This window comes from Miniopterus natalensis, chromosome 5, assembly GCF_054644295.1.
Source record: "Miniopterus natalensis isolate mMinNat1 chromosome 5, mMinNat1.hap1, whole genome shotgun sequence".
Taxonomy (NCBI): domain Eukaryota; kingdom Metazoa; phylum Chordata; class Mammalia; order Chiroptera; family Miniopteridae; genus Miniopterus; species Miniopterus natalensis.
Genome location: NC_142085.1, coordinates 7617182 through 7636488, shown reverse-complemented (window position 1 = coordinate 7636488; position 19307 = coordinate 7617182). Strand labels below are relative to the sequence as shown.

Genomic DNA, 19307 nt, shown 5'->3' with positions numbered 1-19307 from the left:
TGCCCTCCAACCCCCAACGGCTTCACATCTCCCATCTGACTCCACACCCAGCAGCCAGGGGATAAGGGCACGTCCCCTCCAGGTGAGCAGCCAGAGAGGAGTGACCAGCAAACACCCCAGGCCCTGCTCTAACTGTTGCACTTACCCAGGCCCCTGTGCCTCATCCACACTCCCCAAACCCAAAGCACTCCCAAAGCTAAGGCTTATCTGCAAACCTGGGACCAAAATTCATTGGACAAAGGCTGCCTGGACCATTTATCCCATTTAGTGTCAACATGCATTCGTTTCACAATGGAAATACCCATGTCTCTGACTATGAAATATAATTACCTTTCTGAAATAAAAAGCAATCTGAATTTCCAAATGCACCAGCCCCAGGAGTTTCAAATAAGGGGTCATAGGCCTATAGTGACTCAATTTAGTCTCCCATCAGAGCTGGTGATGGGGGGACTTGGCATTCCCACTTGACAGAATGGGGATTGAGCAACTTGCTGCAGTCATTGGCTAAGGCCCGATTGACACCAGAGAGTTCCTCAATGTTACTTACATCCTAGAATCTCAGGGTTGGGGGCTTACAGGGCAGGGAGCCCGACCCGCCGCACAGTGTACCCTGGACAAACTATCGAGTGCCCGTGCCAGAACACCCAGACCCACTGGGGCAAGCAGCCGACAGAGAACACTGGAGAGAAGGCATTTGATAAAGCAGCACCCAGGGCCAGGCACAACGCAAGCATTCAGTGCTGGTTAGCTGCCTGCATGGCTCAGAGCTCAGTCCCCAGAGGAACAGGTCGTGCAGGTCCTGAGGCCAAAGGCACACGGCACCTACCCACCTGGGCACAAGGGAGTCCGTTTTCTGCAGCGTGGTGGGGTCCAGCTCAAAAAGCGAGGCGATGTCGTTGCCGTGGGGGACAGCCACAAGGCGGTACTTGATCTTCTCCCCAGCGTTCCGGCGACTTGCGCGACCCTGCACACCCTGCGCACCCTGAGGTGAAGACCCCAACTCAGGCAGGAGCCCCTCCCTTCTCTTAGAGGCTTGAAACCACCGCATCCCACCTGAGAGGCCTCCCCCCTGGGACCCACCCCCAGAGCACTGCACGGTCACTCTTCCCCGGCCCGGAGCCCTGCTTTTGTTCTCACCACAGCTGCTGCCTTGGGATCAGAGGCATCACCCTTGTAGCCGGGGTTCTCCTAAAAAGAGAAGATAGGGGAGTTGTAAGACCAAGCTATACCCACATGACCCCCACCCCAAGACAGGGTTCATATAAGTCCCTGGGTCAGGGCAGGAAGCCCCCACCCTCCCAGGGATGCCACCTCAGCCCCAAAACCTATGTGACTCCTGGAGGAGTCACCAATGAGAGCCCCCAGGCCCTGCCCTTCATGGCCCTTCTCCATAGACCCACAGATATACACACACACACACACACACACACACACACACACGACCCACAGATACACACACACACACACACACACACACACACACACTCACACACACTCTCACACATACAAATACTCAGTACACACAAGCCTGTGCATATGGACAGATATAGATGTCGAAGTTCCACAAGGGTTGGGAATTTTGCTCACTGCTGTATCCCAGTGCCTAGAACAGCTCCTGGCACATAGTAGGGACACAGTAATATTTATTTGGCTTATTTGCAGTCATGCACTTATCTGATAATATCTGTTAAATAAATGCATGAGTGCAGACTAGCCAGGTCCACAGACATGTTTCTGTGTGTCTGAGCTCCAGGTGCCACCTGCCTCCCCACTCACCTCAGCAGCCAGGTAGTTGCCTGTGGCCAGGTGCTTGAAGCGGTACAGGCCGTTCCAGTGGCCAGCTCCTCCACGGCAGGGGTCATGGTGGACTACCTGGGGGGTGCAAGGGTGAGGCAGGGGTGAGGCTATCCAGGGAGGGGGTGCTCAAAGGGGAAAGCATGCACAGGCAGGGCACTGGAGACCTGGTGAGCTCTGGGTAGGTGGCTCCTGGACCTTTCCTGGCCCCTTGGCTCTGGAGGGCCTCAGAGGAGAGGCAGGGGTGACCTCCCACCCCACCCCCCAGTGATGGATGAAGAGGGAGGAGTGGAGCCCAGAGCTGGAGAGGGGAATGGGTCCGGGCGCCAAAAGCAGGGCTCTGACCTCCACCTCCCAGAGGGCGTTGGAGCTGGTGGCCGAGGTGGCGGACTGGCGCAGTGTGGTGCGCAGGAACACCTGCAGCTTGCCCTTGTACTCGTCGCACGTCAGGAACTTCTCCTGCTCCGCGTGGAACAACCGCACCACGTCTCCCTGCAGGCGGCAGGGTGCGTGCTTAGGAGGAACAAGAGCCTTCCCAGGGCAGCAGTGCCTGCCCTAGATGCGGAGCAGCTGGGCCTCTTTGCTCCTTCCAGAGCCAGCAAGCAGACGGCGGCTGCGATCCTCAGCCAGACCCCAAATTCAGAAGCCCCACGCAGCTGGGACGGACACACTCTTGCCCAGAGCCCTCCACCTTCCATGTTCAAACCTGCCCTTGATCACCTCCCTCCCCAGTCAGTACCTCAGAAACGCCCCAACCTCTAAAGGTCAATCTCGTCTCCCCTAAGGCAGGAGGGATCTCCCCAGCCTGGCAGCACCTCTCCTGGGACCTTCCCTCCTAGCTATTGGCATGTCATACCCATTTCTTTCACTTCCCACTGACTGAAGTAGCTGGAATGCAGGGACCATGCCTGTCCGTCTCTATAGTTTTGGACACTGAGACCAAGTTTGGATCTTGGCTCTGCTCTTACAAGCTGTGTGACCTTGGATAACTCCCTTAACATCTCTGAGCCTCAGTTTCCCCTTCTATAAAATGGGAATACTATAGCCTCCTTGAAGAAATTGTGAGGATTCTAGTTTGTATAAAAAAGCAATACTACACTCTTACCACGTGCCAGCCGCTGTGTGAGCACTTTACACGAACCTCCTCACCTACGCCACGTGCTAACCCTCTGACTCACACATCGCTATCCCATTCTACAGGTGTAGAAACTCAGGCACAGAGAAGGCAAGTGTCCTGTCGATGGTCACATAGCTAGTGACAAATGGGACATGAATCTGTGCCCTCATGCCTCCCTACAGCATGCCTGCCACCCAGCAGGCCCTCAGGCATGGCTGCCACTTCTGCTATTGTCACTAAAGGCATATCTGTCTTCCCTGCCCCGCACTGGACACAAAGTTCCCAGCCAACATCTGTGGAGTGAACGCATGAGTGGGTGAACGCAGGAATGAATGGATATACACAGACTGGGTCAGTTACTATGGCAGAACCTAGTGACTTCTGTACCCAGGCAGTGCAGGGTGACAGCAAACAAGGGGTGGACTTTGTTAGCTCAAATCTCACTTCCAAGTTGCCTGGAATCTAACATCAGAGCCATAAGCCATGATGGGTTCACCAAAACCACTGTGGGTAGCAACTAAGGGTTCAGCCCAGGGACGTTTCCTCTTCTAAGTACTGCACAGAATTGGAGCTGGAATATGTAACCAGAGGCGGCTTCTAGGAGGAGGCGGCAAGTGGGCTGAGCCTTGGTTGGTGTGTATTATGTGCAGGCTTAAGGGAGGGAAAGGCACAGAGCATGGGTAGATGGGGAACAGCCTGGGAGATGGAAGGGAGGAGGAAGGTGAGGCAGCCTGAGGGGAACAGGAAAGTCCGACAGGGCAGCCTGGGCGGGAGAGGAGGGCAAAGGGGCAACAAAGGCTCCTGAGCAGGGTCGCCTGCAGTGAACACAGGGCGGCCTCCTGAGGTAGCCGCTCAATGGCCTGTCACTTGTTTCTTTAACAGGTTCCATGGCCAGGTGTGCTTGCTGATTCCCCTAGCTGAGGAGCTCCACCCTCCCTGCTACCCCTAACTCTGCCCCTCCACATACTGCCTGCACCCCAATAGGCTGGTTCAGTCCCCTCTAATCCCTGAGGAGCCCCTGAACCCTCCTCTCTCCTCCCCATGCCTGGGTTTTAGGGTTCTCTAACGGTCTCTCCAGCCCTCCTTCTGTCTTCTGCTCTGGTGCCTCCCAAAGTCTTTACTGGGTATTTCCCAGTACAGCCGCCCCCAGGCTCATCCCCTCCTGGCCTGTCAACCCCTGATGTTCTAGCACCCACACCAGTAGGTCTAGAATCAAGGCAAAGGGTAGGGGGCCTGGCCCAGATCCACAGAGCAGGTGTGGGGGAAGGGACAGAGTGCTCAAAGGATCTGGCTCGCCTCAATGTGGGGAATGGGGACCCCAGCCCACTGATATCCCCTTAGCAAGAGAGCAAATTGAGGCAAGCCAGGACTTGGAGAGTTGTGAGGCCAGAGACAAGAAAAGGGGTGGTCTAGATGGGGCCGGTAGGCAGGCCTCTGTGGGGGTGGAGGGAGGCTGGAGGGGCTGCAGAGCCAGAGCAAGGGCACATGGAGGGGAGGGTCAGATGGGGGGCAGCTGGGTACAGGGCAGGAGAGGGACCTGTGGGGCAGGGGCTCGGCAGTCAGCAGGCCGGGCGGCAGTGGTGGGGCTCCCTGTCCTTACCCCCTTCAGCACCTCATCCAGGTGGTCTCGGAACTGCATAAACAGGTTGATCTTCCAGCTGGTGTTGCAGTTCACAGAGTTGACCTGGGGAAGGGTGGAAAGACCGTGATGCCAGGCAGACCCCAGCCTTTGGGGAGTGGGCCAGCACTGAAGGCCCAGAGGGATGAGGGGAGGGCCAACACAGCACAGGAGGGGGTGCTCCTCCCACACAGGGCCCTCAGACCCCAGCCCAGCTACCCTGGGGCTGCCAGCCCATGGGGTGAACAGGGGCAATGCTGGGAGACAGGTGGGAAGGGGGGGTCTGTACCCTCAGAGATGTGGGGTCACCTCTGCCCCCGCAGGGCTGGCCCCACCACCCCTCTCACCTCCTTGCAGCCGGCGTTGTCACTGAGCTCGTAATTGCTGGCATGCAGAGGCTGCCCAGCGTTGACAGGATTCAGGATGACCTTGTCCCCCACCACCACCTATGGGGAAGGGGAGCACGGTGAGGGCAGGAAGGGCCAGGCCTCCAGGCTTCTCTCTGGTCTCAGTCCGCCCCTCTAAGAATAGGCACGACCTCATCCAGTGCCCATGTTGAAGACCCTATAGGAGCCTCTCAGGAGCTGCAGTTTGCGCCTCCCACCAGGGCTCCCGAGCACAGCCGTGTCCTCACATTGTCCCCGTTGCTCCGCAGCTTCCAGAAGGGCTGGATGAAGAGCCAGGAGCCCTCATTGCCCGTGGCGTCCAGCGTCACCCGCATGGCGTTCTTCTCCAGCAGGGCCGGCAGCCGCTTGTTCACCGTCAGGTACTTGTTGCTCTTCATGTGCAGGAGCTGCAGGAGGCAGGTGGGGTGAGGGGCCCAAGAGGCCAACCATCAGAGGGGCCCACTGGACCCCTGGTCACAGAGGGATGCACACAGTGTCAGGCGTGTGCAGGCACACGCACACGCATGCCAGCTGGGCGCCCAGGTAACCACAGAAATAGAAGCTGCCACTGTTCTAGGTCCCTCGCGTGTATTACCGCACGCAGGCTTACAACAGCCAAGGGGAAGTACCATCACCGGCCTGACTGTACCGATGGGGAAACCGAGGCACCGGGAAGTTAAAGAACTTGCCCGAGTCACAGGGCCACGATCTGAACCCAGACCACGTGGCTGCAGCATCAGTGCTGGTGGCCACCGTGCTGCAGACACACCCGTGGACCCGGCTGCTCCGGCCACGCACAGAAGCAGAGATACAGTGAAAGGGACCGTCCTGGAGCCACCCACTGGGGACGAAGCCCCGAGGACATGTCCGCTGCCCCCCCCCCCCCCCGCCCCTCGGCAGCACCGGCGCCGGGGCACGCGGCTCACCTGGATCACACTGCCGTACTTGACGACGTCCCCGTGCACCTTCTTATTCTCCGTGTCATTCTGCTTCTGCTCCATCTGGGCTGCATGCTGCAGACACGTACGAGGTGACACACGTGCACTCACAGCTCCTGCTGCACAGGGTGACCCCCAGAGGCCACCTAGGCCGCTCCCTCCCACTACTGAGAGGGACTGAGGCTCCGAATGTGAAGGGGCCGCCCGAGGTCACCTCTCTCTTAGGGCCATGCCAGCCAGCCCTTGAGCCCCCTGTGCCCCACACCCCCCTGGCAGGCACCTAAGCTGAGCCTCACTATCCCCATCTCACCAGGCTCCTGATGCCCCAACACGGGGCACTTGCCCCAGCCCAAACTCTGCCAGGCATGCTTGGTGCCCCTGCCTCCCCCTCCTCTGCCCCACTCCTCTGTGGCCCTCCCTCCCAAAACTGTATGTGCTCCCGGGCCATTGCTTCCAGGGAGCCTTCCCTGACTGGCCACATCCAACTCTGATGGACCCAACTCTGGCAGCCTTGAGGATTTGGTTTGCATCCCATTAAGGACAGCTTTTTAGGCACCTTTGTCACATTAGACTGGAAGCTGCCTGAGGATAGGCTCTGTCTCCTCCATCAGACTGGCACTCCCTGAGAGCAGTGGTCCCTCTGCCCCTCTCTTCTCCTTAATCCCATTACCCAGGTCTCATGACTGAGGCTGGGGTGAGGGTGGCTGCTGGGGAGCCTTGCTGTGTACACGTGACTTTCCACAGACCTATAGTGTGTGCCTCTGTGGCCAGTCAGTGCACATGTGAGTACCCCCATGCCCAGGCCAGATCCCAGTTCAGCCTCACTTGTGTTGGCAGGGAGGAAGCCCGTGACAGCCCCCAGCTCAGGAGGAGTGATGGGGGTATTTATAACAGAGCTCAGGCACCCACCCCAGCCCCTCTCCAACCCAGTTCACAGCTGTGGGGTGGGGCCACCCTTCCTCCATCTCACAACCACTCCTCAGGGCAAGGGACACAGGGAAGCAAGGTCTGCCTAGGGGTGGGGGCACCAGGGCCAAGTTGCTGGCCCAGTCGAGCCTCTTGCTCACTTCTCCGTGGGGTCTGGCTCTGGGCCCTGAGCTCTGTCCAGAGAGAATGGCCCAGGATGGAAACTGGGCCACTGTTCCTGAGAGGACCATGAGCCACGACCAGGCCCTCCCACTGTGCACCGTCCAAGTCCAGGAACCCCTCTCTCTGAGAGGGGCAATGCTCTCAGGGAGCCCCGGTGCATCAGAGACCCAGGCACTGTCTAGGCCCTACTGCAAACCCATAGAATGACCATGACAGCCCAGTCCTCTCTCAGGGCCCCAGGCTCCATCTCTATAAAGCAAGAAAGGAGTTAAGACTAGTTCTCAAATCCGGTTCCCTGGAGCCAGTGGGAACTCCGTGGGCAGCTGTACAGGTTGCTCACTGCCCCAGGGTGCCAGGCTGAAGGGTTGGGTGGGAGCTGAACTCCAGTCCACCCTCCACTCACTGAACCATGTGCCCTGACATAGGGCTGTGCCAGCCTGGAGGAAGGGGCGACTTCTTCCAAGTGGCACAAAGGGGTCATGCAGACGAGCAGGTCACTGGGAGGACACTACTCCCCCACCTCACCTCATTCACAGCAGCTAACGCCAACCTCTTGCATACTGGGGTTTTAAAAACCACTGGACTCCACACACTCGCACACACACACCTGCAACTTCTGCAGCAGCACCACGTCGGAGATCTTCTCCTTGTCTTGCTTGGTCTGCTTGGCCTTCCAGTACTGCTTCTGGGCCGAGTAGCGGTTCATGGGACACACCTTGAAGAGGCAGTCTGCGGTAGGGCGTTGAAGGAGATGGGTTCATGTGGGGCTCAGGGGCCTCCCTGCGGAAAACCCCAGCCTGCGGCCCTGCCCTCAAATCCCACCTTGCCCCCCCCACCTGCCCTGAGGACAGGCAGAGGAGACAGGACTCCGTGGAACTTGGATCATCCTGGACTAAGTAGAGTGGAGAGTCCCAGGTGCAGGTTTGAGAGCAGAATCTCAGCTGGGAGGGGACACGTGCCCTCTGCCCCATGGGAGACATCAAAGGCTCTTGGGCCCCCACCTTTGCCCAGCTTCTGTGGACACTGGTGGCTGACAGCTCACATCTGCATCCTTCTCTGGCCAACTGCCATCCTGCCCACAGATGGCTGAGAAGTAGCATCCTCTGGCCCTTCCCAAGGGGCAGCCCATCCAATGGCTGATGCAGGCAGGTAACAGCTAGCCTCTGGGAGACAGTGTGTGCTGGTCACTCCCAGCTCCCGGTGGGATCAGACCGAGGCTTCTCTTCCCCTGAAACCACCTCCTTGCCCTGCTCTGCCCTGCCTGGTGTGCGAGAGGCTCCCTCACTCTCCTGAGACCTCTCCTCAGTAATTCTCCCATCTTAGGGAACTTGACTTAAGATAGGACCAATCAAAATTCCAGGAACAAATTCATTATTACAATTTTTGGAAAGCACACAAAACACTAGGGATTTTCATAAGCTCAAACTCCAGAAAGGGTGTCCGATTCTTCTATTTATCAAAAGGAGGCATGAGTTGAAAAATCCTATTCTAAAGTGTGGTGGGAGGGGATGGGGGATTCAGGTCATGGTGAAATGCTACACAGGAGATTGGGCCTATCTTACAAGAGCATGGGCTGTGCTGTGAGGCAGTGAGCTCCCTGTCACAGGAGGGAATCACACCCTGGGCAAGGGGATGGGCTCACCTCCCAAGACCCTTCTCATGCCACAGGGCTGCGCCTCCAGGATTGCACCGTGCTCCAGGAGTGTGGAACACAGAAGGTCGGTGTGCCGGGACCTAGAAGGGGCCACTGGGGGAGATGATCTCCTGGGAAGGAGATGGGGAGCCCTCTCCTTCGAGTCTTGTCATCTGCCCTCTAAAAGGAAGTCTACATCCCTGCTCTGGTCATCCAGCCCCTGGGAACTCAAAGTGAAACTGGATTTTCCATCTAGCCTGGGAGCAGGCAGAGGCCCCCGGTGCCATCAGGAGAAAGCGAGTGAGTCAAAGTTCAGAGAAGACAGAACTTCCTTGAAGGGAGGGGGAAATGGCAATTCCATAAGCAGATGGAGCCGCCTAGGGCTGCCCTGCCCAGCCCACGTTGGCACCACCAGCACACGTGGGCATCACTTCCAGGACCATGCACTCAGTCTGCTAAAGAGAGTGTATCTTTATGGAGTTCTGCTCATCCCTCAAGAAGAAGCTGGGGTGCCCGGCCTGTGTGGCTCAGCGGTTGAGCATCGACCCAGGAACCAGGAGGTCACTGGTTCGATTCCTGGTCAGGGCACATGCCGGGGTTGAAGGCTTGGTCCCCAGTAGGGGGCGTGCAGGAGGCAGCTGATCAATGACTCTCATCACTGATGTTTCTCTCTCCCTCCCTCTTCCTTCCTCTCAGAAATCAATAAAAACATATTTTTAAAAAGAAGAAGCTGGGATGCCACCCGCTCTAGGAATTCCTGCTTCTCAGGCTGCGTTGGGGCTCCCAGAGCTCCAGCAGGTCCCCGGGCCACTACATCGATCTCACTGCCTATTAGGAGCCACTGGCTCCCAGCAGGAGTTGGGAAAGTGGGGTCACACCAGAGGGAGTTTTGGAAATGGGGGGCGATTTTGACTGTCCCAGTGATTGAAGTCACAGCTGGCATTTAGAGAGCAGGACAGAGATGCTGGACACCGGCAGCATTAGCACTGTCCGGCGTGACACCTGCCTCGAATGTCCTGCCTCACACTTGGAGGACAGCTTTGGACAGTGCTCTGGGCCCAGAGTGGCACACAGAAACACAAAGTCATTTCTGCATGATTTTAGGAAACACTGAATTTTCCAGGGATGCAACTCCAATATACACTGAGGGGACGCTGTACTTTGTATTGTTCAAGCTTTCCCAGGAGATTTTTGCTATTTCAGAAAATGTGCCCAGCCGGGCGTGGCTCAGCAGTTGAGCACTGACCTAAGATCCAGGCGATCGGGGTTCGATTCCCGGTCAGGGCACATGCCCGGGTTGCGGGCTAGGCAGCCGATCAATGACTCTGTCATCATCAATGTTCCTCTCTCTCTCTCTCTCTTCCCCTCCTTTCCTCTCTCTGAAATCAATAAAGATATGTTTTTAAAAAAAAAAAAGAAAAAGAAAGAAAATGCATCACTCATGGCCACGCCAAGGGCTACGTGCCTGCATTTGTGGCTGCAAGCTCCTGACTGGGAGGCGAGCTCTGACTGCTTCCTTGGGTCTTCTAGTTGGACCCAACATTTACTTCTAAAATGCATATTGTACTTTTATTTATTATTTATACACACATACACACAGACTGTGTTATATATTACTTTCCTTTTATTTCTCTTTTTTGTCACACTTAGAGCATGATACTGGCCTCACCTCCCCCCAGCTCCAGGCTCACTCAGACGCTGGTCCCCTCCCTACTTTGTTATGTAAATACGGATGCAGATCGACTGCATTATTTTTGGATTCCACTTCATAATATGAAAGGGGCTCTGGGCCTGCCAGGCTGCTCTGCCTGTTTCTGCTGCCCTCACCAGGCTCTGAGGGGCAGGGTTGAGTGGAGCTCAAGACTGTGTCCTCAGCCCCTAGACCGAGACTCAGGGACTAGACCGTCTGCCGCATGAACACATGAATCTAGAAAGACGCCCTCGTGTACGGTGAGGGGCTTGAATTTTGCCTAGACGGGAGGAAACGGATGAGGCAAGTGCAGGGGGAAGCAAGAGCAAGTGGGGGGCAGTGAGACCACAGCCACTCAGCAGCCTGCAGCTGAGACAGGAGGCCGATCCAGCCCTGAGGCCGGGGGCCAGACCAGCAGCCCACCGGCCTTGGCAATATGAGCTCCTTGGTCTCCCACTGCCCACCTCCCTCCACTCCCAGTCCGGACAAGCCACCCGACTCACCTAGGAAATACATAACCAGATCACTGCTTCATGAGACAACTGGGGACTCCTTCCCTGGTGAGGGGCAAGCTCTGCGCCAGACAGGGCTGAGAGCTGTGGTTATACTCCATTATGGAACAACCCAAGCAGAAAACAACTGAATTTTTAAATGGATGTTATTTTAAGATTTCTTAAAGAACTGAGACAATGAGGAATCATCTGGCCAGAACAGAAGATCGAAAGGAAAACCAAGGAGATACAGAAACACTCAAGCAACTTTCACCCAGAAGGTATTTGCTGATTTCAAAAGACAAGAATTTTTATTAGGACAGCTTCACCAGGCCACAGGGACAGAAATCCAAGACCGGGCCCAAAGACGGTGGGAGATCCTCCCCTCAGCACAGCTCCTTCTAGCAGCCAGAGCCCTGCTGCAATCCTCTGGGAGGTGCAAAACCCCAGACTTGAGCGTGGCCTCAGCGGTCCTGGACAGGCGGTGCCCAAGCGTCGGCCACACACCCTCTCTGGAGGAGGGTATTTCCTCTAATTTTTCAAATGCAATAGCCAGCATGTACTCAAAGATAACCAGAAACTCTTGGAAACCAGATGCCACAAGAGAGAACAAACCCACAAAACAGACACCAGAACCAAGCAAAGGTGACGAGACTTTCAGACAGACATCCTCTGTAAACCAGAAACGCCTACTCTGCTTAAATCAATAAAAGAAACACTTGAGGACCCTGCAGAGACCACTATGAAGAGTGACACAGCAGCCCTGGCCAGTGTGGCTCTGTTGGAGCACCATCCCATACACCAAAAGGTGGCAGGTTCGATTCCAGGTCAGGGCAGGTACCCAGGTTTCGGGTTCCGGGTGTGGCTGGGGCGCGGCTGGGCGCCTGTGGGAAGCAACCTATCAACGTTTCTCTCTCATATCGATGTTTTTTTTCCTCTCTCTCTAAATATCTATTTTAAAAACTTTGTTTCAAGTGACACAGCAGACTGAAAAAGAACCAAATGGAATTTCTAGAACTAAAAAAGCTTCAATAACCAAATGTAAACCTCATTGAACATACTTAACAGGAGGATGGACAGACCTTAAGAAAATTAAGGAAATACTAACAACCTTCCTGTGGTTGACGAATCCAATTCTATTCTGTATATTCTCTAAAGGACAACTGAGCCCCATGCAAGGGCTTTACAGCCCGCAAGTGGGTCAGAAGCTGTCTGAAGAAAACACATTGCACGGGGACACCACAAGAGGGATGAACCCAGAAGTAGTCCCTCCCTGCTCCCGACTCCTCTCTAGCTTTCTTGGAAACTTACTAGCTTGTCAAAGTTGCCTTTTTCTCTCACACAGACCCTCCCTTAGAGCCCCGTCCACACGTCAGAAGATGCCTGTTGAGAGAAGTGAGTAGAGCCCCTGAAGTGTCTGTGGCCCAGCCCAGGCACATCCCCCTGCATCCACTGTGCCATGCTCTCTGCACAAAGGCGGCCCTGTCAGAGCCCCAGAGGGCCAGCACCTTCCTTCTCACCAAACCACAGGGCAGAGGGCAGAGAGAAGGAAGGGGGGGGCAGCCAGAAGGTAAGCACACAGGAGCAGCAGCATCGAAGGCCAGGAGAAAAGTCTGGGTCCAGGGGGTTCCCACAGTAAGGTCTGTGTGTGCTGGGGGCATGCACCTGTGGGTGAGGGGGCGCCGGGCTTGTGAGGCTGCAGACAAGAGGATCTTCATTTATTAAATCTTCATTTATTAAAGAAAATCAACTGTCATTCCCTGAAACTGACTAAAGTGTATGTGAAACACTCCAAGAGCTACTGATGCTGCATAAATCATTGGGGGCACTCTCAGGTCCCCCACAGATCTTGGCAGATCTGGGTGAGGCCTGGGAGTATGCATTTTAAAGGCAACACACACACACACACACACACACACACACCAAATGGCCCAGTTTGGAAAGCGTCAGTGGGGGCCTTGAAGACAAGAACAGTGCACAGGGAATAAAGTTCTCCAGTCACAATAATGTACAAGTTCTGTACAAATCATGCGAAGAGCGGCTTTTAACTTTTTTTCACCATTTAGAGTCAACCTACAGAAAACACCCAAGACTCCAGGGAGGTTACAGAAGAGAAAGCAAAGCTTATTCCATCTCGATGCTGTAAAACTGAGCGCGCACGCGGCGGTGACGGGAGGGAGCCGCAGGAGAATCAGGTGCAATGTGACACTGGGGTCTACAGAGGTGACAATGGAGAAGCGGGAGAGGAAGAGGAAGAGCGGGCCAAGGCAGCTAAATTCTCCTGGGATGAGCCAAGCATGTGGAGACCTGGGAGGAGCTGGCAAAAGACAGAGGAGAGAGTTCAGCGGGAGCGCTTTCTCCCACCGCCCTGCCCAAGCAGCGGGCCAAACCGTGCGACCCGAGGGGGCAACTGGCAGTCCTGCTCAGCACCCCAGTGCTCCCACCCCTGGACTGGGCAGTCTCACCGCCTGTCACTCCTTCTAAGAGCACACCTGCATTTGTACCAATGACAAGGGACAGGGTCCTCGCTGCAGCACTGGCAGGAACGATGAAGATTAGCAACAGGCGCTGGCTGGGTGGCTCCGCCGGTTGAAGCACTGTCCATACACCAGAAGGTTTGCTGTTCGATCCCCCGCCAGGACGCGTATGGGAGGCAACCGATCAATGTTTCTCGCTCACATCGATGTTTCTCTCTCTCTCCCCCTTCCTCTCTCTCTAAAATCAATAAAAACATCCTCGGGTGAGAATTAAAAAAAGAAAAAAGATTAGCAACAGCCCGAGTGTCCATGAGAGGGACCGGGTGAAGCGCAACAGAGCCACACCTGGCATGCGCTGTGGCCGTGAGAGGTGAGACACGCAGGCGGGCCGCAGCATGTGTGCGCCTTGAAGCCATGAAGCCAAGGGGAAGAAGCCAGTCACAGGCCCAACACTGCAGGAGTCCACTCCCGTGAGGCAGCTAGAATAGTCGGGGTCGTGGAGGTGAGAAGCAGACCGGTGGGCGGGAGCAGTGGATGGGGAGTGATTATTTGATGGGTATAAAGGGAGAGAGTTCAAGATTTCTCTGTGCAAATATGGGACGATCTCCAGCAGCATCTCCACAGTAAGATGTATGAAATAAAAACAGCAAAGCGTAGAACAGCGTGCACAGAATGCTACCTCTGCGGAAGAAAATAGGGCATCTGAATATACGTTTGTATTTACATAAAGGACCGCTGGGGGCACAGGAGAAGCTAAGGGAAGTGTTACCTGAAGGGACAGGAGGGGGGGCAGGCTCTCAATGTCTATTTGCACGAGGTTTTGAGGTTTTAACTGCATGAATAAATTACCTCGCCAGATTTCCTAACATGGTTGTCCCTGGAGAGGGTACAGGAGGCAAGTGAGGGCGGGGTGGGGGCACCATTGCTTCCATCTTTATCACAGAGCACATCTCTGTATTACTTTTATAAAAAGAAAAACAAGAACAAATTTTTAAGTGGCCAATCAACATATGAAAAGATGCTCCATCTCACTAGTCAGAGGAACACAAATTAAAACCACAGTGAGATGCCATTTCACACCCAGAGGGCTGGAAGAAATGTAAGTGGGGCAAAATCAGCCAGCCTGGGGGGGGGGGGGGCAGTGAGCAGGGCAAGGGGGGTGAGCAGCCAGCCAGCAGGGCCCTTCCTCCCACCCAGGACCCCCCACCCCTTGGTACACACCCAGAGACCCTGGCGCATGAGCCCGAGGAGATGTGCATACGAGCACAGACACTTGCTCACTGGCATCATTGGCAGTTACCAGGACTGGAAATGAGCTAAGTGGCCATCATCAGAACTGACAAACGGGTCGCAGTCTGTTCTCCAGTGGAACATTATTACCTAGCAATTAAATAGATGAACGAGAGCCACAGGCATCAACACGGATCCCGAAAACTGCAGAATGAAAGAGAGCAGGAAGGTCTGTACGGAAGGCTACCTTCAACAGACAGTGGAAAGTGAAAAGCAGTCCCCGTACTGTTCTTGGATATAGGCCTAGGTGTTAAAGCAAAATCAGAAAAGGAGGCCCCTGAATGATGCACGCATTTTGGGAGCATGTGCCGGGGGGGGGGGGGGGGGGGGGGAAGGATGGGGGACTAAGCTTCCGCCACAGGCACAGGGCGATCTCTTTAAGGATGCGAAGATTTGAAATAACACGGTGAAAAGGATCTGACAGAGCACAGCAGTGGGTGCATAGGTGTGTGCAATTTTTCTCTTTTGTGTAGAGCTGATGTCTTCATAATAACAAAAATTACAATGACCAGAGGCAGAAGGATGGGGGGAGGGGAGCCCAGCCGTGCCAGCACAGAGGGCCACTCACCAGCGGCCTCCCAGCACCTGACCCAGCAGCCCAGGAGGGCGTGACCCCTGCAGTTTCCTGGGCTCGCTGTAGCTGGGCTGTGAGCTCTGAGCTTCCCTGAGGTAGAGGGGGAGGTGAGGGTCACCCGAGGCCCCAGCACGCGGGAGGAGAAAGAGAAAGGAATCCTGGGAGGGGACATGCCCAGGCCCTGGGCCAGCCAGCAGCAGCACACACTCAGAGCAGCCACAACCCCCAGACCTTACAGCAAAGCAGAGGTCATGAGGCGCCCACACACTGGGGCATCAGCAGCCTGGGCCTCCCAGGGCTCTGCAGACTCTGGAAAGAATGAATGCTCAGAATGTGCAGGGTTTGAGATGGCTCCAGAAGATGGCTGGAGCTGGAACCACAAACAAGGCGCCAATCAGGGGCCGATGGAAAGAGGGGTGGGGGCTTGACAGGGCTCCGCCAGCAAGCCTGGGGGTCTCCAGTCAGCAGGTGAAGGGGAGTGGGCTCTGGGGAGGAAGGGGAGCCTGCAGTCCCAGCAATGGCTAGCCCACTCCAGAGTGGCCTTGGGACACAACCATCCCTGACCACCTCTAGCCAACTTCTTAAATGCCTGCCAAAGCCCCACGCCCTTGCTGGGACCTCCCAAGGGCCAGGGTGTTTGCAGGAGTCAGGGGACAAAGAGAGTCTAGACTCCCAGGTTGGAGGCCAAGCTCCACGTTTCTCTTCTCTGGGCTACAGTCTCAAACTGAAGAGGCTGGAGTCCATCTCTTGTCCTCAGTTCTAACGCTCCAACTTGGACGCGCCAGCTACAAGGGACCTCTGCCCGGCACCCGCGACAGCATAGGCCAGGACCTAGACCCCAGGGTGGTAGGACGCAGGAGGCCGAGTCCCCTATTCCATCTCTGGAGCTGGCTGAGTCTAGTGAGGCAGGGCAGCTGGGACCCTGGGGAGGGCCCTGTTCACAGGCTTGGGAAAAGGGGGAGGAAGAGAAAGGGAGGAGGGGGAAGGAGTGATGGGAGGAAGGCAGGGAGTCAAAGGAGTATTTGTTCCTCTAAGTGGCATTTTTGTTATCAAAAATTGGCCCCAAACTCTGTCCACTGAAACTCTAGGGCAAATCTCCCTCAGCCACACCTACTTCTGTCACCACCTGTCACAGCACAAGCTGAATGCATACACTTTCTCCTTTCAGCTCCAGTCCCTTTCTGACCTGTCACAGCCCACCTGGGGACCCTCACCACCCTCTCTCTTACTAAGTTCTTCCTCAGATTTACCTGAACCCCTCAGCTAGAGAGAAAGTCTGCCCTCCAGCAGCAGCTTCAAAGCTCTCCTGATTCTGGCTGCACGAGAGCCCCACGTCCCTTTTTCTCCCCACTCATAACCTTTAGGACCCAGGGGCAGGCGTGCTCAGAGCTGTGCCTCAAGCAGGAGGCCTGCACCAGCACCCCAAAGCCTCCAGAACCCCGGCCCAGGATGGTGGGTCACGTCAACAAGACCCAGAGCAGCCAGGCGTGAAAGAGGCGGCAGAGGCAGGAAGCAGCCCAAGGAGGGGCTGGCACACGAATTTATTCCTTACACGCGTACTGGGCACCCACTATGTGGCAAACTCTGCAGATAAAACAGCAAATAAAACAGACTGAAATCCCTGCCCTGGTGGAGCTGACATTCCAGCAGCGGGACAGATGATAAACAAACAAATAATTAAAACACACACAGAGTATGTCAGATTCATGCTATGGAAAGAAGAAAGCAGGGAAGGGAGATTGGTGGGCAGGGACAAGTTTATACTGGGTCAGAGACTGCCCCACTGAGGATATGAGACCTGAAGCCAAGGAGAGCAGGAGCCACGGGGATATCTGGGTAAGAACGTCGCATGCAGAGGGAACAGCAGGTAGCAGGTGCAGAGGTGGGGGCGTGGCTGGCACCTGCGAGGAACAGCAGGAAGGCCGGTGTGGCTGGAAGCAGTAAGAGCCCAAGTGGAGGGAATGAGGTGAGAAGATGCAGGGCAAAGGGGTCTGTGGTGAGGAAAGTCCAGTGCCACAGGCAGTTCCCACACATCCAGGCATGTCCCCTAAGACTCCCAAGCAAAGCCCCCACTCAGGCCCATGATGGAAGCAGGAGATCAACAGTGAACATGGGGACCCTCTGCGGGCTGGGAGGAACCACCCCCCATCTTCTCTGCACTCCAATGGATGGGCAAGGCCCAAGGCACACAGCCAAGGATGCCACAGGATTATCTTTTTTTTAAGTCTTTTTTTTTTAATGTCTTTATTGATTTCAGAGAGAGGAAGAGAGAGGGAGAGAGATAGAAACATCAATGATGAAAGAGTCATTGATCGGCTGTCTCCTGCAGGCCCCCTGCCGGCGATCAGGCCCGCAACCCAGGCATGTGCCCTGACTGGGTGGGAATCGGACCTCCATCTCCTGGACCACAGGTCGATGCTCAACCGCTGAGCCACACTGGCCAGGGGCCACAGGGTTCTCTTAAATCTGCTCCCCTTCAGCACCTCTCCCCACAACAATTGCAGCTCATCTCCCCTAGAGGAGCAGCCACGTGGGCAGCAGAGCGGCAGTGGCCGGGCGTGTTCCTGCCTGCTCCCACCCTGCCCTCCACGCCCAGGAGCCCAGGAGCCGTCTGGCTGGCTCAGCCTCACAGGTAATCACAGTGACACCTTTCCCTGGCTGGGCAGTGACAGACGGTATCTTTTCATCCTCACCTGGGCCCTCCAGCCAGGGTGGGGCTGAAGACCCCACGGGCCATGGAGGACACAGAGCCCAAGAGGGAGGGCACTTGCCCAGGGTTACTCAGCAAAGCCAGATCTGGGCCCCACAAGATCCCTCGGGCAGGAGTCATCCAAGCCCGTGGGCTGAGGACACAGCCAGGGGCAGAAGGGGCCTGGAGACCATCCGGTCCAATGTGATGAGGAGACTCGACCCAGAGAAGTGCTCTCGCCCTGGGCCTCCTAACGCCTGGGGAAATTCTCTTTTCCTCCCCAGTTCCCTGAGAAAACGCCCAGTCACACAGACAAAGAAAGTCCTGTGGCTGGTGAGGAGCTGGTGGGCGGAGGGACCAGGAGTGGGTGTGCCCCTGAGACGTGGGTGTGGCCCTGGAAAACCTAGGAGAAGCGGGGTGCAAGCCAAGGGGGCTCTGCACACAGCAGTGGGAGGGTTCCAGGCAGCCTGGTCTGACTGGCAGGCCTCTGGGGCTGAATGGGGCTGAATGACTCAGTCCCAGGTCCGGGACTCAGCAGCCCAGGGGAGGAGTTTGCAGTGGGAGTGGAAGTCTTACCTCGGAACTTCTTTGGGGGGTTGTCCAGGTCCCCAGCAGCAGGCTCCACCACACAGCGGTCATCCACCAGCCTGGGGGACAAGGCAGCTGGGTCAGCGAGAGAAAAGAGACCCATCTCCCCACAGCATACCTCCCTCAGGGCAGGGGATTCCAGGGCACCAGGGAGGCCTCCAAAGAAGCCTCTGTCTCACTGACAACCCTCACCTTCAAGTCATTCCCTTCCTGGTGAAAAGGCAGGATCTCTTGGAGTGGAGATGGGGGAGCCCCCAGGAAAAGCGCAAAGACACACCCAACGCCCTACCCCCGCTACAGCCAGAGCTGTCCTGTGGGGGTTTGCCGCCAGCCTGGGCTGTCACACACTGTGGGTGTAACTTCTGCCATAACCCCGACCTCCTGCTGCACAGATCTGAAAGGGCACTGGATGATGGAAGAGGGAGAGAGAAAAGACCAAGAAAGACAAAGTCAGAAAGGGAAAGAGCAAGGGAGAGAGAGTCAGAGCAAGGGAAGGAGAAAGACAGAAGGAGATGGGAAAGACAGAGTCAAAAAGGACACAGGAGAAGAAACAGAGGCAGAGAGACTGGAGACAGCCAGACAGATGAGAAGTTCATGAGACACCAAACTAGAGGGGCAAGCCTTTGGGTCTCAAAGACAGGACAATACACCTGCACCTTCCCCACCTCAGTCAGACCACATTTCCTACCCTCTTTGGCCACCCTGGGGCCTAAAATTCCCCCCTTATAGCCATGGCTGGGGTTAATCCTAAATCCCTGGAGGACATCAACCCACCACCCATCCATCCACCCACCCACCCACTCATCCACCACCACCCACCCACCCATCCACCATCTACCCACTCATCCATCCATCCACCCACCCATCCACCATATACCCACTCATCCACTCATCCACCACCCACCCACCCATCCACCACCCACCCACCCATCC

At 56.0% G+C, this 19307-nt stretch overlaps 1 protein-coding gene across 1 annotated transcript in view; it reads right to left on the bottom strand.

Moving 5' to 3' along the window:
* The window catches only part of ITPR3 (inositol 1,4,5-trisphosphate receptor type 3), a 63305-nt gene that overhangs the window by 30374 nt on the left and 13624 nt on the right, over window positions 1-19307 (bottom strand). The window contains exons 2-11 of the mRNA XM_016218707.2: window positions 18363-18433; window positions 7550-7671; window positions 5842-5928; window positions 5164-5322; window positions 4877-4975; window positions 4512-4595; window positions 2140-2286; window positions 1777-1872; window positions 1138-1188; window positions 831-982 (exon numbers count right to left, since the gene is read on the bottom strand). Coding sequence (XP_016074193.2) covers window positions 831-982; window positions 1138-1188; window positions 1777-1872; window positions 2140-2286; window positions 4512-4595; window positions 4877-4975; window positions 5164-5322; window positions 5842-5928; window positions 7550-7671; window positions 18363-18433 — 1068 coding nt within the window. The remainder of the gene's footprint in view (window positions 1-830; window positions 983-1137; window positions 1189-1776; window positions 1873-2139; window positions 2287-4511; window positions 4596-4876; window positions 4976-5163; window positions 5323-5841; window positions 5929-7549; window positions 7672-18362; window positions 18434-19307) is intronic.